Below are 19,820 nucleotides of genomic sequence, written 5' to 3'. Positions count from 1 at the left end.
GAAAATAAATGCCCCTTTTCAGATTATTTAATTGTCATTTTTGTTTACTTCCTGAATTGACTGCCTTCAATTGGCATTGATCCCAACCCTGTCACATATATGGGTGACCACTCATTCTTCACTTAATTTTCAATGCCATCTAACGGAATGGGTGGACATTTGGGCATGCTCTTTTCAAGAGTTGGTATATGTATTTAGAAGGTGTATTGTTGAGTAGCTTGAATCGTTTTTTATAAGAACGTATCAGTATTTAACAATGGTTTTAGAACTATTATTTCTAGTTTTTTACTTTTTGTTCATGGCATAACTATGATTTTATAGCAATAATTTTATACAATGTAGCAATGTCAATGCAGGTATGACAAGTAAAGATGTCACTTTGAGTCAATTCTATTTAATTGAGCTTTCAATTACAATTCAATTAAGTTTTCAATTCATGAATAATTAATTATTACATTTCTTAAATATCTACAATCTGAATAGGTTTGAACCATAGTCATCCATAAGAAACATAAGCGCTAGTGAGCATTCTCTTCCCAAATATCTCACCCATTTGCCCCCTCTGAAATGTGTTTCATTAGGAAGGACCTGAGTTTTGCTGACAATGTGACCTTACCTGGAAAAACTCTGAGCCCTACTTAGATAACATTAAACTTCATACAGATTTAGGATCTTAATTTGATCATCCTATTGCAGGAAAACTGTACCGCAATGCAGGAAATGTAAGACTTGTGGTGTATTTGACATTTAAAAAGGCTTCTGAAATGTGTCATTTTCACTTACGAAAAATATATCAACCCCTACAAAAATGAATTATATTTATAATCCACATTTCCTGTTGCTGCACGATTATTTGCCTGATGTAGCAAACTGCCTCGAATTAAAATCCTACATTTGTATAAATTGACCCCATGGCATCTTTCGTTTAAATGAGTCATTCATTTCATATGAAGATGTGAGATGGATTTCTGTTGGACTGCATGGTTTGCTTCACGCTCCATTCACAAACAGTCTGATGTTTACGTGTGTACACTGTGTGGTGTCCCATCAGGAGACAGAGTGTAAACATAGATCCACACACACACACACACACAATGTGAAAGGATCTTCAGGGCAGATTGTCAAGGAGGCAGGGCGAGGATGGAGCTTCCAGTGAGGGAGCCTAACAGGACATACTGTAGAACGGCTGCATGTCTCCCTCTAATGGCACTGAGAATATATTGCGTTCTATAGTGGCAATCTGTAGTAGAAACATTAACAATATGTCTGTCATCCCTGCCCGTTTCAGAAAAAAATGAGGGATGGGGCTGGAGAAATGTAACCACTCAAATTCATGGATATAGTTTTAACCATGATTTGAGGCTATATAGTGTTTGTTTCTATTTACTTTAACAAACATTGGAATAAAACAAGATTATATTTCGGGTTCTGATGGAGTACAACAGTTGAACTAAGCATATCTACAAGTTATATTCTTCAAGCGTCAATGGGTACATCATACAGTATCATTAATTAGTGAAAAAAGGTATGTAGAAAGTGCTGATTGCCCCTTTAAGCAGATATGCTCTGGGTAAAAATTTCCTTACACACAGATCTAGAATCTGGCACAAATCCTAACTAGAACCATTAGCGAAGAAAACGCCAATCTGGGCCTGGATCAGTGTTTAGGGCCATTTATTTTGTAGTTGCTATTGATAACATGTAAAGGCCTACATAAAAAATCATGATAGTGTATAAGATCGAATGTGTCCTCTGGAGATGTATAGAAAGAAAAATGTGGATATTTTTAAGACAGACTATAGCTGGGCTACATTCATTTGTAATCAAAAGTATTTCATTGTGCTTAGGAATGATTTAAACTTAGCAGATCTGTAGCAAACTGTAGCAAGTTTCCTTTTGGTACTACATGTCCTTGTTGACTCCCCACATCCCAGAACAGTACATGCATCTGGTTGAATCCTGTTGGGCAACTGGGTGTACTTTCAATTTGCTCTGTTGCTATGGCTTGTTGTGGACGAGGAACAGTAGAGGAGGAGGAGAGAGAAAAAGAGAGATTTTTCTATCACATTTTCATGGCTGAATAGTTCTAACTATCATTGATCATTTACAATTGACCTGCCTCGCATCCCAATGCAAAGGACATATAGAAAAAAAGAGGACAAGAAAGTGGCCTGTAGACATTCAATATGGTGCCTCGAGCAAAACCAAATGAAGCTTCATAATGATAAAGTTGGATGCATAGTTTTTCAATCCCCCTTGACTGAAAATAATTGCAACAATTTCATGGTAAGAGAAGATAAGTGGATATGAGATATAAAAACACATGTTTAAGGAAAAGGGATGACTGTGATGACATGAAACCTCTATAGATGACAGACATACTAGACCTAGGTTATTTCCTCCTCAACATTTTGGGGATATTAATGCTTACTTGGGAAGATGACCTTGGGTTACACTCAGGATTAGAGACAATGCCCAAAATGAGAACAAGGAATGATTCATTTTACCGGTTCACATCAATGAATGTGTGACACCGCATGACAAGACACAGCCATTGTTGTATGAAAACATTGTGGTGCCACTTGGAGACTGGCACCATAGATCATCAAGCCCTTTCTCCATCTGACTGTCAGAGATGCACCATTGTTCTTGGTAATCTGAAGGCAGGGATGGACTGGCCATCTGGCATTTTGGGCAAATGCCAGATGGGCTGGTCCATTTTTTGCCTAGTGGGTCTCTAACTTATAACTGACAATTATTTGGTTATAGGGGAATCCAGTAAAAAAAAAATGGTCCCAGTGTGTTAGAAATGCCAGGGCTAATTTCTGGTCCCAGTCCACCCTGGTCTAAAAATGTAATTTGCCTGAGCCAATGATGATGTGACCACTGTATAGAGTTACACAACATATGGAACACTATAGTGCACACATATAAAGGGTCAAATGAACCTTGATATTGTGTTGATTAGTACATTAAGTGGTGTATATACTGAACAAAAAATACAAACGCAACATGTAAAGTGTCGGTTCCATGTTTCATGAGCTGAAATAAAAATTCCAAGACATTTTCCGTACGCACAAAAAGCCTATTTCTCCAAAATGTTGGGCACACATTTGTTTACATCCCTGTTAGTGTGCATTTCTCCTTTGTTAAGATAATCCATCCACCTGACAGGTGTGGCATATCAAGAAGCTGATTAAACAGCATGATCATTACACAGGTGCACCTTGAGCTGGGGACAATAGAAGACCACTAAAATTTGTCACACAACACAAAGTCTCAAGTTCTCTCATGTTTTGAGGGAGCGTGCAATTGGCATGCTGACTGCAGGAAGGTCCACCAGAGCTGTTGCCAAATAATTTAATGTTCATAAGCCGCCTCCAATGTTGTTTTAGAGAATTAGCCAGTCCAACTGGCCTCACAACCACAGACCATGTGTAACCAGCCCAGGACCTCCACATCTGGCTTCTTCACCTGCGGGATCATCTGAGACCAGCCCCCCTGACAGCTGATGAATCTGAGGAGTATTTGTGTCTATAATGAAGCCCTTTTATGGGGAAAAACTCATTCTGATTGACTGGGCCTTGCTCACCATTCAGTGGCTCCCAAGTGGGTGGGCTTTTGCCCTTCCAGGCCCACCCATGACTGTACCCCTGCCCAGTCATGTGAAATCCATAGATTAGGGCCTAATGAATCTATTTCCAACGACTGATTTCCGTATATGAACTGTAACTTGTTGCATTTATATTTTTGTTCAGTATATATATCAACATGATAGACAACATCTGAATGGGATTTTAAGCAATTTGTTCCTTCTTGTGAACACAGAACAGGTGTATATATATATATATATATATATATATATATATATATATATATATATATATATATATATATATATATATATAGAATGGAGGTACTGCAAATAGGTAATTAGTGCATATACCACCTACCTGATTAAAAAATCCCCATGTAAACTTTCAACAAGTTAGCCATGGTTGAAAAAGGTTGCATTGGCTCAATGATATGCCTAGCGTTACCGAACTGAATGAATCAGCCCACTGCCACCCATAGGCGCTTTGTCAGAAGTCCCTCCCTGCACATTCATTCCCAATTCTCACCGCTGCCCGGTCACCTGACAATTAAACGAAATGCTCGGTTTTGTTCAGCTCTCATCCAGTCGCATTGATGATGAGCAGGATACAGGAGGACGCAGTATGGGTTGAATGAAATTTTAAAAAGGGAGTCAGCGGTATTATAATAATTTATTTTTCTACAATGGACGAGCCAAACATTTTGAGGCGTCGTGGGCTGCAGGTAATAACCCCCATAATAGTAAAACATCAGCATAGCTACTGAAGATTAAAAAAATACACCCAGGCTTTGCATTTGTGTTGTGACATTCGACAATTAATGATAGTCTACACAAACAGGTATTGACACGCATTAGGGCACACATGCGTTTCTCTTCTTTCTCTATTTCAAGGGATATTTAGGGATTGTCAATTGCTGTTTACTAAACGGTTTACATTGGACGCACTTTTAGGTGTCCTCAAGGGTAGTTCTATCCATTGTGACCACAAATGTTAGATATCTCAAAACAAATTCGCATCGAATGTATTGTCCCACTGCTACATTGTTTTGAAATGGTCATGAATAGGCTACAATATCGATCCATTCTGTACACATATGAATGATGCCCCTTCGTTTGAGTAGGCGGTGGCACTGAAGGGCGAGCTTGTGGATGCGCAAGTGTAGTTAATACATACATTTAACCACAGACAGTTTTTTTCTACAGACAGACATGATGTTCTATAGATGTCTTATTCTCCTACAAAAAAAAACAAAGAGCGTTGCCATAATAATGATTGTGACTCAAGGAACGCAGCTGTATTGCCATCACTCGGTTGCTGTGGTGATATGGGCGTTGGGCTCAATTGGATTCAGGGATGGATGACTGGTAGAGAAACATCCCTTTATGCTCACTTATGTGTCCTATAGCCAGTAGGTTGTAGCTGAGTCAAGCCTAGCCCTCCCGACGGCCTAACGTGTTTTGTTGTTTTTCATTCCAACCAATTACTCGGATAGAGGCTTAGCTATTTAAATCCGTTGACCATTGTTTGCTCTAAATCCATTATGAAAGAGATGTTGGTGGAAATGTGCTTGTCCACATATTCAAAACATGTATTTTCATTCTATTACATTGATTGGTTCATCCACCGTACACGGACCTGCAATTTTAATTTGATTGCTGATTTGCATCGTGAAAAATCTAAATTGAGAATGTACTTTTGGTTAACAAAACAACCTGCTTTTATCTTTGGAAATAGAGTACACTGTGGCACAGCATTTTTGGCATACATGTTGAGTACATTATTATGAACATAGGCCTGCCTATATGCAAGGGCTACAGGACCAAAGCAAAGAGAACAACATACATAATGTGCAGCTATGAATGAGAAGATATCCACAATTAGGCCAGAGCTATAAGATCTTTCCATAAAGGAGGAGAGCAGGGGACATAGCTGTCATACGGTGTGCATAAATAATCAGCCAGTCTTTCCGTCTGTACCGTTGGCCACAGTTTGTGTATGAATCATATTCGATGTGGAGGGGCTTTGAAAGACTAATCAAAGGCAACCTCCATCAATGGTTGTTTTCATTTTGTTTCTGAGAATCATTAACCCTTTGGTTCCATGCCTCGGGGATGTAACGGGTGTGTTTGAAATGTATATCAAGTCCAGGAGGTTGGTGGCACCTTAATTGGGGAGAATGGGCGCGTGGTAATGACTGGAGCTGAATTGTGGAATGGTTCGAACACAAGGTTTCTAGGTGTTTGACGCCATTCCATTTGCTCCGTTTCGGCTATTATTATGTACCTCCGCAGCCTCTTGTGATATCAAGCAATGCTTTACTGCCATTGTCATCATTTTAATGTATCTTTCTTTCTCGATTGCAGAAAGAGCTGAGCCTTCCACGAAGGGGAAACATGTAAGTATCCCTAAAGAATATCACTGGTTGTCTCTGCTCTTATTACACTGTTTGATACAAAACCACAGGGTGTTACAAGGTGTTTTTATCTGTCAACAATTTATCATAGTAGCAGACATTTTACTTGCCATGAGAGGCAACGCTAGTGCCTAGTGGTAAAACAGAGGCTGCAGATACTAGTAAGCAATGTTCCCTCTAATTCTTTGGGACACTGCGCAAACTGTAGGCCTTTTGAACAGATACTTGAACATTGTGAGAATTTTGTGCAACTTCCGGCGCACGTTTACAGTGAACACTGAGGCTGTACCTTTACAGGTTGTGCCAGTAGCCAATAGGCTATTGTGGCTATCTGAGCATAATGTGGACTAACAACAAAATCAAGGGAGCAAATCCCATAAAATTCTCACTTGGAAATAGCTTTTCATTTCCATTATATATCCTACAGTAACCTATATGTGGTGTTAAGTGCAGGCCTACATTGCATGAGACTTTTAAAAATGTTTTTTTTTACATTATGAAGGGCTTGACATTTAATTCATGATCGTTTTACTTGGTCTGTAACACCATGGGCCAAATAGGTGACTGTAAATGGACTTGTATTGTGTTGTATGATGCAAGAAACCACTTGACAAAATAAAATGAATTATGACCATACAGAGAATTAGACAATGTAGGCTACTCCTCTGCATATTGGCTTATTTGCATATTCAAGCCTATCTTGAAATAAAACACTGCCCCTTTTAATTAAGACCAACTTTTTACCTGACTGGATTTTCAAAGACAGCTTGACATGTAGACTACACATTTTGTGCTCTTGTAGGAAGCAGTAACTCCCCATTGCTGACCTATACTTATATATAACTTAGCGAATAACTCCCTAACTAGCAAAGAATATCAACAAAAGTGCACAAGCGCACCTCTGCGCTCTGATCTGAAAGGCGTGGGTGATTGAAAGACCGCGGTTGGGCTACCCCGCCAATATAATTCTACTCTGTTGCGCTCTGGCTCTGCCTACAACATTGTGTTGCTGCCTCAACAAAATCGGAGACTCATTCTTGCAAAGTTAGATTTGTTTTGGTTTGTTGCATTGACAAGGGGCTGACAATGTTTATTCGATCACGGAAAAAAACGTTGATCTATATAGGGCGAACTCAGTGAAGTTCAATCTCTTGCGTCTCTGCGGCATGGGATTTCCTCTGCGCGGCAGACCTGGAGAAAGTGCGCTGCCGTGCAAGGGCGCAGTCTAGAGGGAACATTACTGGTGGGGTGAAATATATTTTACACAACAGTAAATGTGATTTTTTTTGTGTACCATCAAGTGTACCTCCACACATTGTATGAAAATACTATATTTATTGTGTATAGTCCTGAGGCATGCACTTCCATGCGCTGTAAAGGCCTTGTCGACTAGTCTGGAAATACACATTTGTATATGCAATTCAATATAAATAATTTCACACATCATGCACTGGATTTTACTCATGTTTCCTAATTACATGTCAGTCACGGCAAAGGACAAGAGTTGGCTTGGTGGGTAGGCTGTTTCAGCCCTGAGACTAGACTGAATGGAAAACAGAAATGAGTGGACAGACCCATATTTGGTCCTTAGCCACTTTAGTGGGAGTGAACTAATGTGGTTAAACAGTAGGCCTACAGACTTGCAATGAGTCTAACACACCATTCAAACCAATACTTTTCCCACCAACTTTAGCATCCCACCAACTTTTTGCAGACTTTTCTTAATAAATGAAAGGTATTGCCGGCAATAAAGCCTCTACTTTTTTATTTCAGCCAACCGACGTCATGGTTTCGGCTAAATTCTGGCTACAGCTTAGTATGAAATGGAGCGGTAATGCTGAGGCAATGCTGAGGCGGCATTGGCACGCAAAACGCTCTTAAGCTCTAGCTGGTTGTTAGGCAGCGCCTGTTACTAGTATCCATCTGCCTGTTCTAAACTTTGTAAGGCAGGTCACTTCACCCATCTCGTCGCATAGTCCAACACAAACACTTTTTTCTTAACCATAACTGGATGGATCCATGAAGTTTTACCGTGGCAATATATCACTGAAATACGAAAATATTGGAATAAAGTAGGCTAATGCAATTGAAGGGATCAAATTGTTATAAAACAAAACGAATAACTCATAACCTCGTGTGTTCAACTATTTCAGCACCATTTTGCGCTGCTTAGAATCACTCACGTCGTGATAAATCAATGTCAGATTTTTATTTTCACTGAATATCCACGTGGATATTGGTTTGTCTACCATTAGGCTGTGGAAAGTTGAGGTGAGTGCTGCTCATGATCATCTTGTCTTGTTGGCTCATACATTAGCACCGATCAGAACATTTTGCCAGCATGTTAAGTAGCTTAAAGGAAAATTCCACCCCAAAAAAGAGCTTTGATATTTGTTTCAGTTGTGGATATAAAGTGTATTCAGAAAGTATTCACACTCATTGCCCCCCCCCTCCTTTTTTCTATATATATATCTATCCATTCATCCATCCATCCATCCATACATGCATACATACACACACACACATATCCTACATACATGTACATATACATACACAAAGAACAATTTAAAAAATAAACATATATTAGCTATTTCTAGCCTTAGCTGAGATGCGTTTTTAGATTTTACAGCACCTTACACAACATGTATCTGCTCATTTCCCTAATCACCCCATTCACTCTGTCCAATTTGAAATATAGTTGAGTAGTGTCAAGGTTCTGCACCCTCACCTGCATTGCTTGCTGTTTGGGGTTTTAGGCTGGGTTTCTGTACAGCACTTTGAGATATCAGCTGATGTAAGAAGGGCTATATAAATACATTTGATTTGATTTAGTGGAGACCAAAGTCAAACTTGGGCTGTCTCTTGTGGAGGTCATAAGTGAGCTTTTCAAAACGGAGAAAGTCAACAATCTGGTCAATCCACATTTTAAATGCCATTGGCTTTTATCACATTTTGTTGTGTTAAAGTTGAATTAAAATTGATATTCTAACATTAATCAAAAATTCATGACAAACAACACTAATATATCTTGTTTAGGTAAGTATTCAGTCCCCTGAGACAATACATGTTAGAAACACCAGTCTTTTTTAAGTACATTTCTAAGAGATTTGCACACCTGGATTGTACAATATTTGCCCATTATTCTTCAAAAAAACCTCTTCAAGCTCTGTCAAGTTCATTGCTAGACAGCAGTGGAGGCGGTGAGAGGAGCTATTGGAGGAAGTGCTCCTTGTAATGGCTGGAATGGAGTTTATGGAACGGAGTCAAGCGTGGTTTGATGTTTTATTCCATTCCAGACATTACAATGAGCCCGTCCTCCACCAGCCTCCACTGCTTGACAGCCATTTTCAAGTCTTGCCATAGATTTTCAAGTCAAATTAAGTCAAAACTGTAACTAGGCCACACAGGAACATTCAATGTCGTCTTGGTACGCAACTCCAGTGTAGATTTGGCCTTGGGTTTTAGGTTATTGTTCTGCTGAAAGGGGAATTAGTCTCCCAGTGTCTTTTGGAAAGAAGACGGAACCAGGTTTTCCTCTAGGATTTTGCCTGTGCTTAGCTATATTCCATTTCTTTTAAGCCAAAAAATCTCCCCGGTGTCAGTGTCTGTGTTTTTTGATTGTTGCTTCCTTAGGTTACAGCTGGAGGGCACCCTTACCCATTTCTAGTCTCCAGGTTACCCTGATTATTTCTTATTGGATTCACCTGTGTTCAATTACCTTCTCTGTTCACCTGGTTGCCTTAATATTTAGGTTCCCCAGTTGAACATTTAATTTTTTTATTTAACCAGGTAGGCTAGTTAAGAACAAGTTCTCATTTACAACTGCGACCTGACCAAGATAAAGCAAAGCAGTGCAACACAAGAGTTACACATGGAATAAACAAACATAGTCAATAATAAAATAGAAAAAGTCTATATACAGTGTGTACAAATGAGATAGGATAAGGGAGGTAAGGCAATAAATAGGCCATAGTGGCAAAATAATTACAATATAGCAATTAAACGTGATAGATGTGCAGTTGGCCTGTATCCTTGCTTAGGTCTCATGTTTTATTTACTGTGTTCTTGTGCAGTTGCCTGGTTTCTGTTTAGACTCTAAGTAAAAGTTCTGGATTTACCCTGACTCCGCTTGCTGTGTTTCTCTGCGCCCGGTTAAGAGTTCGTACTCGCAGTATTGTTTCAATAGACCTAAACCAACCATGGATCCAGCAGAGATTTCTCAGTCGTCCGAGGAACATTCCGAACTTCACCATTTACGGTCGGCTCTCACCCACCATGGAACTGTGATTGGTCTCCATGAGGTGTGGCTGCAGACATTGTCGGATGATTTAAGAACTCTTGCGTCCGCTCTGCAGACAGGACAGATGGGAGCAACAGCTGCAGCACCTGTGGCTGTTCCTAACCCTCCACTCCCTACCAGCTCAGCGTCTTCCTCCCTTCAGGAGCCTCATCTCCCGGCACCGGAAAGCTATGGGGCATCCTGGGAGGTGTCGTGGGTTCCTACTCCAATGCTCGCTGGTCTTGGAGGTGCAGGCCTCAACGTTTTTCCCACCGAACATTCCAGAGTGGCATACGTCATCTCCTTGCTCTCAGGAAGGGCTATGGCCTGGGCCACGGGCATATGGGAGCAGCAATCAGACATTTGTTTTAATTGGCAAAGCTTCACCCAGGAGATGAAGAGGGTTTTTGATCACCCCATCAGTGGCAGGAACATTGCTCAAAGACTCATTGCGCTTTGGCAGGGCAGCCGGAGCGTAGCTGATTACGCCATTGACTTTCGGACGGTCGCCGAAATACAGAGGTACTTCACTCAACCTTTCTGAATGGACTCAGCAAGGTTCTCAAGGATGACCTGGCTCCCCGGGACAACCCTGGGAGGAGCTTATCGTCCTGGCATTCTGGATTGACAACCGGCTTCAGGAATGTCGTCGTGAGAGGACGGAGAGGTTCAGTGTTTCGGGTTCCGCTGAGGAAGTCGATTCTTCGTTTGTTAACACTGCCTCATGCTGCGTCTGCTTGTCCTGCACCCCGTCAGAGTACTTAATTCGGCTTTGTTTCTCCTTCATACCTTCCAGAGGACCCAATGTAATTGGGATGCACCAGACTTTCCGCTCTGGAGAAAAGGCGCAAGAATAACGATCTGCGTTGTCTTTACTGTAGGACAGTCTTGAGATTTCCGTGCCTCCTGTCCCGAGCTGACGGGAAACGGGATGACTCATCAGTAGACTGGAGAATACCGGCGAGTCAGAGTCTCCAGCTGCTGACATGGTACGCACCTTGTTTATGGCCAACCTGCGGTGGGACAATGCGCAGTTGGACATTCCTGCTTTCATAGACTCTGGGGCTACTTGCTGTTTTCAGGTTCACACATTAGCTCGCCAACAGGGGCTGCCTCTCACTAAGCTGGATGTTCCGTTGTCGGTCACTGCGCTGGATGGTCAATCCCTAGGGTCTGGGAAGGTGAAGCAAGTCACCATGCCTATTCAGCTACGAGTCCTGGATTATCATGTGGAGTTTATCCAGTTACATTTGGTGGACTCTCCTGAGCCTCCCCTGGTTCTTGGACATCCATGCCTTTCTATCCATAATCCTCAAATTGACTGGCCCTCGGGAAGAGTTCTGGGATGGAATCCTTCATGCCAGTCCACCTGCCAGCAATTCTCCCCACATCTTTCCGGCCCTGCTCATCTGGAGGCTTCCGATTCTCCTGTTTCCCCAGCTGGGGATGACAAGCCTGATCTTTCCCACATATGTCGGGATTACTGGGATCTGGGTCAGGTCTTCAGCAAACGAAGGGCCAGCGAACTGCCTCCCCGCAGGTCCTACGATTGTGCCATCGACCTCCTGCCCGGCACCAGTCCTCCGAGAGGAGGTCTGTATTTTCTCTCAGGTCCAGAGACTGCAGCCATGAACAGTTATATTGAGGAGGCACTGGCGGCTGGTTTTATTTGGCTGTCCACTTCACCTGCAGGAGCGGGTTTTTTCTTTGTGGAAAGAGGGATGGGAGATTATGTCCCTTTATCGATTACCGGGGTTTAAATAACATTACCGTCGAGAACCGTAGCTCCGTGGAGTCTCTCAAAGACTTTCTCAAAGTTGGATTTACGGAACGCGTACAATCTGGTGCGCAACAGACAGGGAGACGAGTGGAAGACTGCGTTCAACACCCCAAATTGACATAATGAGTACCGTGTCATGCCGTTTGGACTTACTAATACTCCAGCTGTTTTCCAGGCACTGGTGAATGATGTGCTGTGTGACTTCCTTCACCAGTTCGTGTGTGTGTACCTGGATGACATTCTCCAGGTCCATGGTTGAACACAGCCAACATGCTCGCCAGGTTCTTGAAAGACTCCTCTCTCACCACTTGTTCGTGAAGGTCAGAAAGTCTGTCACAGTTTCTGTTTTTTGATTGTTGTTTCCTTAGGTTACCGCTGGAGGGCACCCTTACCCTGTTTTCTAGTTTCCCTGATCATTACTTACTTAGGTTACCGCTGGAGGGCACCCTTACCCTGTTTTCTAGTTTCCCTGATCATTACTTACTTAGGTTACCGCTGGAGGGCACCCTTACCCTGTTTTCTAGTTTCCCTGATCATTACTTACTTAGGTTACCGCTGGAGGGCACCCTTACCCTGTTTTCTAGTTTCCAGATTACCCTGATTATTTCTTATTGGATTCACCTGTGTTCAATTACTTTCTCTGTTCACCTGGTTGCCTTGTTATTTGGGTTCCTCATTTGGTCTGTGTCCTTGCTTAGGTCTCATGTTTTATTTAGTGTGCTCTTGTGTGGTTGCCTTGTTTCTGTTTTGACTCTAAGTAAAAGTTATGGATTTACCCTTACCTCTGCTTGCTGTGTTTCTCTGCGCCTGGGTTCGAGTTTGTACTAGCAGTATTGTTTCACCTGGTCCTTACCAATGACAAGCATACCCATAACATGAAGCAGCCACCACCATAGTTGAAAGTATGAAGAGTGGTGGTCAGTGATGTGTTGTGTTTGCCCCAAAAATAATGCTTTTGTCACGCCTTGGTCATAGTGTTTTGTGTTTTCGTTATATATTTTGGTCAGGCCAGGGTGTGACATGGGTTTATGTGTTGTGTTTCGTATTGTTTTTTTTTTGGATTTGGGATTGCTAATGATTAGGGGTGTGTCTAGTTAGGCTTGGCTGCCTGAGGCGGTTCTCGATCAGAGTCAGGTGATTCTCGTTGTCTCGGATTGGGAACCGTATTTAGGTAGCCTGAGTTTCACTTTGTATTTCGTGGGTGATTGTTCCTGTCTCTGTGTAGTTTCACCAGATAGGCTATAATTAGGTTTCACGTTCCGTTTGTTGTTTTTGTATTTAATAGTTATTTCATGTGTTCACTTTTCATTAAAGTCATGATTAACCACCACACTGCATTTCGGTCCGACTCTCTTTCGACAAACGAAGAACGCCGTTACAGAATCACCCACCACACACGGACCGAGTGGCGTGGTAACAGGCAGCAGGAGCAGCGAAGGGAGGACGTTATGGATAGCAGAGGCTTGGAGTATACGACGTGGGAAGAAATAGACAGGTGGGCGGCCGACCCAGAGAGAGTGCCTGAGCCCGCCTGGGATTCGCTGGAACAGTGCGAAGAGGGCTATAGACGAATGGAGTCGAAAAGAAAGACACGGCGGCGCAGAGCGAAAACCGAAAAGCAGCCCCAAAAATGTATTGGGGTGGGGGCTCAGGGAGAGAGTGGCAGAGTCAGGAGTCAGACCTGAGCCAACTCTCCCTGTTAATCGTGAGGAGCCAAGGAGGAGACCAGAATCAGAGCCGGTGTTAGAGGTGAGCGAAGCAGAGACTGTGAAGGAGTTAATGGGGAAAGTGGAGTGGAGAGTAATGAGGGAGTTGCTAGCTTGGTGCTATAGATACCATATTCGTCCGACGGATCGTGTCGGGGATTTGATGGCACCTGAGTTAGCGCTCCATACTCGTCCTGAGGTGCGTGTTAGTCGGCTGGTGAAGTTGGTGCCAGCCTCACGCACCAGGTCTCCTGTGCACATCCCTAGCCTTGCACGTCCTGTGCCAACACTACTCTCAAGATCTCCAGTACGCCTTCACGGTCTAGCCCATCCTGTGCCACCTCCACACTCCAGTCCTCCGGTGGCAGCTCCCCGCACCAGGCTTCCTGTGCGTGTCCTCACTCCAGTATCACCAGTGCCAGCATCAGGCCTACAGTGCGCCTCGCCTCTCCTGCGCTGTCGGAGTCTCCCGCCTCTCCAGCGCTGTTGGAGCCTTTCTCCTCTCCTGCGCTACCGGAGTCTCCTGTCTGTTCAGCGCTATCAGAGCCTTCCTCCTCTACAGCGCTGCCGGAGCCTCCTGCCTGTTCGGAGCAGCCTGTGCTGTCAGTCTGCAAGGAGCTGCCAGTCTGCAAGGAGCTGCCAGTCTGCAGGGAGCTGCCAGTCTGCAAGGAGCTGCCAGTCTGCAGGGAGCTGTCAGTCTGCAAGGAGCTGCCAGTCTGCAGGGTGCTGTCAGCCTGCATGGAGCAGTCAGAGCTGTCAGTCTGCATGAAGCAGCCAGAGCTGCCAGTCTGCAAAGAGCTGCCAGTCTGCAAGGAGCTGTCAGCCTGCATGGAGCAGTCAGAGCTGTCAGTCTGCATAGAGCAGCTAGATCCGCCAGTCAGCCATGATCTTCTAGATCTGCCAGTCAACCAGAATCTTCCAGATCTGCTAGTCAACCTGAATCTTCCAGATCCGCCAGCCAGCCAGGATCTACCGGAGCCTACTACCTACCTGAGCTTCCTCTCAGTACTGAGCTTCCTCTCAGTACTGGGCTTCCTCTCAGTACTGGGCTTCCTCTCAGTACTGGGCTTCCCCTCAGTTCCGGGCTGCCCCTCAGTCCCGAGCTGCCCCTCAGTCCCGAGCTGCCCCTCAGTCCCGAGCTGCCCCTCAGTCCCGAGCTGTCCCTCAGTCCCGAGATGCCCCTCAGTCACGAGCTGCTCCTCAGTTCTGTGGGGTTCTGGGTGAGGACTATTAGGCCATGGTCGGCGGCGAGGGTGGATTATCCCAGGACGCGAAGGGGAGGTACTAGGACATTAATGAAGTGGGGTCCACGTCCCGAGCCGGAGCCGCCACCATGGACAGACGCCCACCCGGACACTCCCTATGGTTTTGAGGTGCGTCCAGGAGTCCGCACCTTGGGGGGGGGGGGGGGGGTTCTGTCACGCCTTGGTCATAGTGTTTTGTGTTTTCGTTATATATTTTGGTCAGGCCAGGGTGTTACATGGGTTTATGTGTTGTGTTTCGTATTGGGGTTTTATAGGATTTGGGATTGCTAATGATTAGGGGTGTGTCTAGTTAGGTTTGGCTGCCTGAGGCGGTTCTCGATCAGAGTCATGTGATTCTCGTTGTCTCGGATTGGGAACCGTATTTAGGTAGCCTGAGTTTCACTTTGTATTTCGTGGGTGATTGTTCCTGTCTCTGTGTAGTTTCACCAGATAGGCTATAATTAGGTTTCACGTTCCGTTTGTTGTTTTTGTATTTAATAGTTATTTCATGTGTTCACTTTTCATTAAAGTCATGATTAACCACCACACTGCATTTCGGTCCGACTCTCTTTCGACAAACGAAGAACGCCGTTACAGCTTTGTATTCAGGACATTTTTTATATTTCTTTGCCAAATGTTTTGCAGTATTACTTAAGTGCCTTGTTGTAAAAAGGATGCATGTTTTGGAATATTTTTATTCTGCACCTGTCAATTAGGTTAGTATTGTGGAGTAACTACAATGTTGTTGATCCATCCTCAGAGTTTAATGGCTGTGATAGGAGAAAACAAACTGTTTTAAAGTCTCCATTAGTGGCATAGTGAAATCCCTGAGCGGTTTATTTTTACCCATCTACCAATAGGTGCCCTTTGCAAGACATTGGAAAACCTCCTTTTTTGTAGTTGAATCTGTGTTTGAAATTCAGTAGTCGACTGAGGGACCTTACAATTATCTGTATGTGTGGGGTACAGAGAAGGGGTAGTCATACAAAAATAATGCACCATTTAGAAAATGCACCCTTTCAAACTACTTACATGACATACTGGCATTAATGGCATTCATTACACATTAAAGAAATGTTTCAAATTCTTTGTCAGCAAACTCATTGGATGAATGTAGTATAAATACTCCACTATGCATGTTATCGACTGGAAGCATTTTTACTGTACCATTTTGAGAATATTTTTTTTTCAAAAACATGCATCTAAAGTAATACTGAAAAAAATGTGCCAAAGTCAATAACTTTTTGTCCTGAATGCAAAGTGATGTGTTCAGGGCAAATCCAATACAACACATTACGGAGTACCACTCTCCATATTTTTAAGCATTGTGGTGGTGCATCATGTTATGGTTATGTTTGTAATTGTTAAGGACTGGGGAGTTTTTCAGGATAAAAAAGAAACAGAATGCAGCTAAGCATAGGAAAAATTTAAGAATTTAGAAAAGAATAATGGGCAAATGTTGTACAATCCATGTGTGGAAAGCTGTTAGAGACTTACCCAGAAAGATTCACAGCTGTAATCACTGCCAATGGTGCTTCTACAAAGTATTGACTTGGAGGTGTGAATACTTATGTAAATTAGATTTCTATACTCCATTTTCAATAAATTGAAAACAAACAACAACAAAAAAATTCACGCTTTGTCATTATGGGGTATTGTGTGAGGAAAAATTTTAATTTAATAAATTACCTGATAAGCCTATTCGTCTGAATACTTTCCGAATGCACTGTATTTCTGCAGCCGTGAATCATCCCATGGGATGATGCGGCTCACTCTACGCTGATAAGCCTATTCTTTGCCATGTTCTAGCCCTATTCGGACAAGTATTACTAGCGTGTGCTATTCCAGAGGACGATTCACACAGGATCCAGTTTTTCCATACTGCACCTGGTAATTCTTTTTTGTTTTTCAAATTGAATTGATTCTTATTTTTATGTAAGCAGGCAAGTCCGTTAAGAATAAATTCTTATTTACAATGACCGCCTACCAGGGAACAGTGGGTTAACTGCCTTGTTCAGGGCCAGAATGACAGATTTTTACTTTGCCAGCTCGGGGGATTCGTTCCAGCAACCTTTCGGTTACTGGCCCAACACTCTAACCACTAAGCTACCTGCCGCCCCCTTATGACGAAAGCCTGGAGGTTTTTAATGTAGGCTTGAAGATATTTCAACGTCATGTCTAGAAGATAATAGGTTACACTAATAACTAGGGCTTGGCTGCCAAATGTATAGGTCTCCCCATAATATTTAAATTGATGTAGTGTTGCTGGTGGCCTACTTTTCAGCTTGCATTTCCATAAAGGCTAACTGTGAATTTAACACCTCACAAAGCAATTGTTTTGATTATGCAGAGGTTGTTGATTCTGCTCTTCAAGTCCTCACTGTCAGCCCCGCCCTGGTATCAGTGCGTTAGAGATGTTGACAATTCCGGATGACGCTGGACCAATTGTGCGCCACCGTATGGGACTACCAATCACGGCTGGATGTGATGCAGCCTGGATTCAAACCAGGTACTGCAGTGATGTCTCTTGCACTGGGATGCAGTGTCTTAGACCACTGCGCCACTCGGAAGCCCCAAGGGCAAGGCAGTGTGATTGCGATTGCATCATCTGTGGACCTATTTGGGCGGTATGTAAATTGAAGTGGGTCTAGGGTGGCGGTGATATGATCCTTGACTAGTCACGCAAAGCACTTCATGTTGACAGAAGTGAGTGCTACTGGTGATTAGTCATTTAGTTCAGTTATCTTTGCCTTTTTGGGTACAAGAACAATGTTGGTCATCTTGAATATGTCAGTAAACACACCAGCCAGCTGGTCTGCGCATGCTCTGAGGACCGGCTAGGAATGCCTTCTGGGCCCGCAGCCTTGCGAGGGTTAACACGTTTAAACGTTGGCCACTGGAGAAGGAGAGGCCGCAGTCCTTGGTAGCGGGCTGCGTGTATTATCCTCAAAGCGGGCAAAGAAGGTGTTTAGTTTGTCTGTTATTGATTGTGAGCCCGGTGGAGGACTTAGGAAATGTGATACTTGTTATCCTCAGCCATAGTAAAAATCAGACAGACAAGCTTGCAGAGCTGTCTAATGGGAGTTTGAATCGAAGCATCCTGGGCGTTGGAGAGGAGAAACGTCAGAGGCCTACTCATCATCGACATCTTTAATGCATAGATACTGGGGCATGCCAGAATTCCCTATAACATAAGGGTGTATTATACACTAGTGTACTGTGTAACACTGGTGTTACAGTCGAATAGCAGCATAATAGTTGCACTTGTTAATATTTTATCAATTTGCCCGAGGCTTTTTAAATAGTCATGCGAACAACATACAGTGACGGTGAAATCTATTATCATTATTTTACATAAACGCGCCATTATGCTACATCCCCCAGTCTAAATGACAACTTCCTTCCTTCGGCGGCAATCCCTCCTCCTCCAATTGATGGATTGACACATGTATCTGCGCGGTGTTAGCAGTTTCTGGAGTTAACATGTTTTGGTGATTGAGAAAGATTCCAGAGTGTAGTCCGCAACAGATGCCTTTCCGAAAATTCACATGGAAGAAATAAAGAGATGATGGCATCAACAGTTGCTTAGCGCCTACTTGCCTGAGCTGCCACGGGTATGGAGTCAGATCGTACCAACCCTTGTCGGAGTTTCTGGTTTCGGACACCGAGTACTCTCCGAAACATTTCGAGGAAATATAAATTGTGTTATTCAAGAGAGAGTGGACATTTACCAAACTCGATTCAAAGTACCCCTTTCCATCGCTGTAATTCATCATGTCTGATCAGAATTACTATTGGACCGTTTTGCCCAGCTACAAAACATGTTTTGTGACTGGGGCCATGATGAAAAGATCAAAAAGGTAACCTGATTTTCTTCTATCAGCCGACTTGTCAAACTATTTTAATCAGCGATCATGCAAATCTCTTATGGATGAGCCCGTGCAGCCTATTGCATTTAGTATTTTGGTTGTCTGAGTCAAAGCCCAAGACCACAGGGACAACTATTCAGGAAAATTACGTCGCATTTAATAATTATAAGGCTATGCTTTTTTTGTTTAAGATTTTCTTCAATAACAGCGTACCTTTTCATTCACAACAATGGCACAAATTGGCCTTTGTTTTCATGTTGATGTTCAGTCTGGTTTTGTGTTATGATTTCTCTACTCTACTACAATGTGTCTGGTTACATCCACCCTAGTTTTGTTTCCAATAGAGAAATGTGGCCGTTATTGTTGCCTATAATGTTTTGACTTACAGAAGCCGCAGCTGTATAGGGAGGGACAGTGTTGTTCATGCCGAAGCCTCACAACTTGTTCGTTACAGTATAGGCTATAGTCTAGCAAAAGTATATAAGTAAAATTAATTTATTCACATGAATATTAGTTATATTAACTTCTCGTCTCTAAATTCCCCAAAAACATTTTTCATCCTTGTGAAATCACAAAGAAAATCTATTTCACTACAGTAGCAGACGTTGGCAAGCCAGTCAATATACACTGAGTATACAAAACACAAGGAACATCTTTCTCAGAGAGACCATTTGCCCTCAGAACAGCCTCAATTTGTCGGGGCACGGACTCGTGTCGAAAGCGTTCCACAGGGATGCTGGCCCATGTTGACTCCAATGCCTTCCTCAATTGTCAAGTTAGCTGGATGTCCTTTGGGTGGTGGACCACTCTTGATACACACGTTGAAGTTCTTGACACTCTCAAACCAGTACTATGATACTCCTGTTCAAAGGCACTTTAATCTTTTTGTTTTACACATTCACCCGCTGAATAGCACACATACACAATCCATGT

The 19,820-nt window shown here is 43.0% G+C and overlaps 1 protein-coding gene across 2 annotated transcripts in view; it reads left to right on the top strand.

Annotated features, from left to right (window-relative positions):
* Positions 1 to 4,159: 4,159 nt before the first annotated feature.
* LOC109871820 (microtubule-associated serine/threonine-protein kinase 3) overlaps positions 4,160 to 19,820 on the top strand; it is a 66,427-nt gene continuing 50,766 nt past the window's right edge. The window contains exons 1-2 of one of the 2 annotated variants that reach the window (XM_031806622.1): positions 4,160 to 4,317; positions 5,960 to 5,991. In XM_031806622.1, the coding sequence (XP_031662482.1) occupies positions 4,279 to 4,317; positions 5,960 to 5,991 (71 nt within the window). In that variant the 5' untranslated portion in view covers positions 4,160 to 4,278. Of the gene's footprint in view, positions 4,318 to 5,959; positions 5,992 to 18,442; positions 18,879 to 19,820 lie in introns of those variants that run through there. The other variant, XM_031806621.1, reaches the window with a different exon arrangement.

This window comes from Oncorhynchus kisutch, linkage group LG27, assembly GCF_002021735.2.
Source record: "Oncorhynchus kisutch isolate 150728-3 linkage group LG27, Okis_V2, whole genome shotgun sequence".
NCBI lineage: Eukaryota > Metazoa > Chordata > Actinopteri > Salmoniformes > Salmonidae > Oncorhynchus > Oncorhynchus kisutch.
Note: the sequence above shows the minus strand (reverse complement) of the source record. Positions and strands in the feature narration are given on the sequence as shown.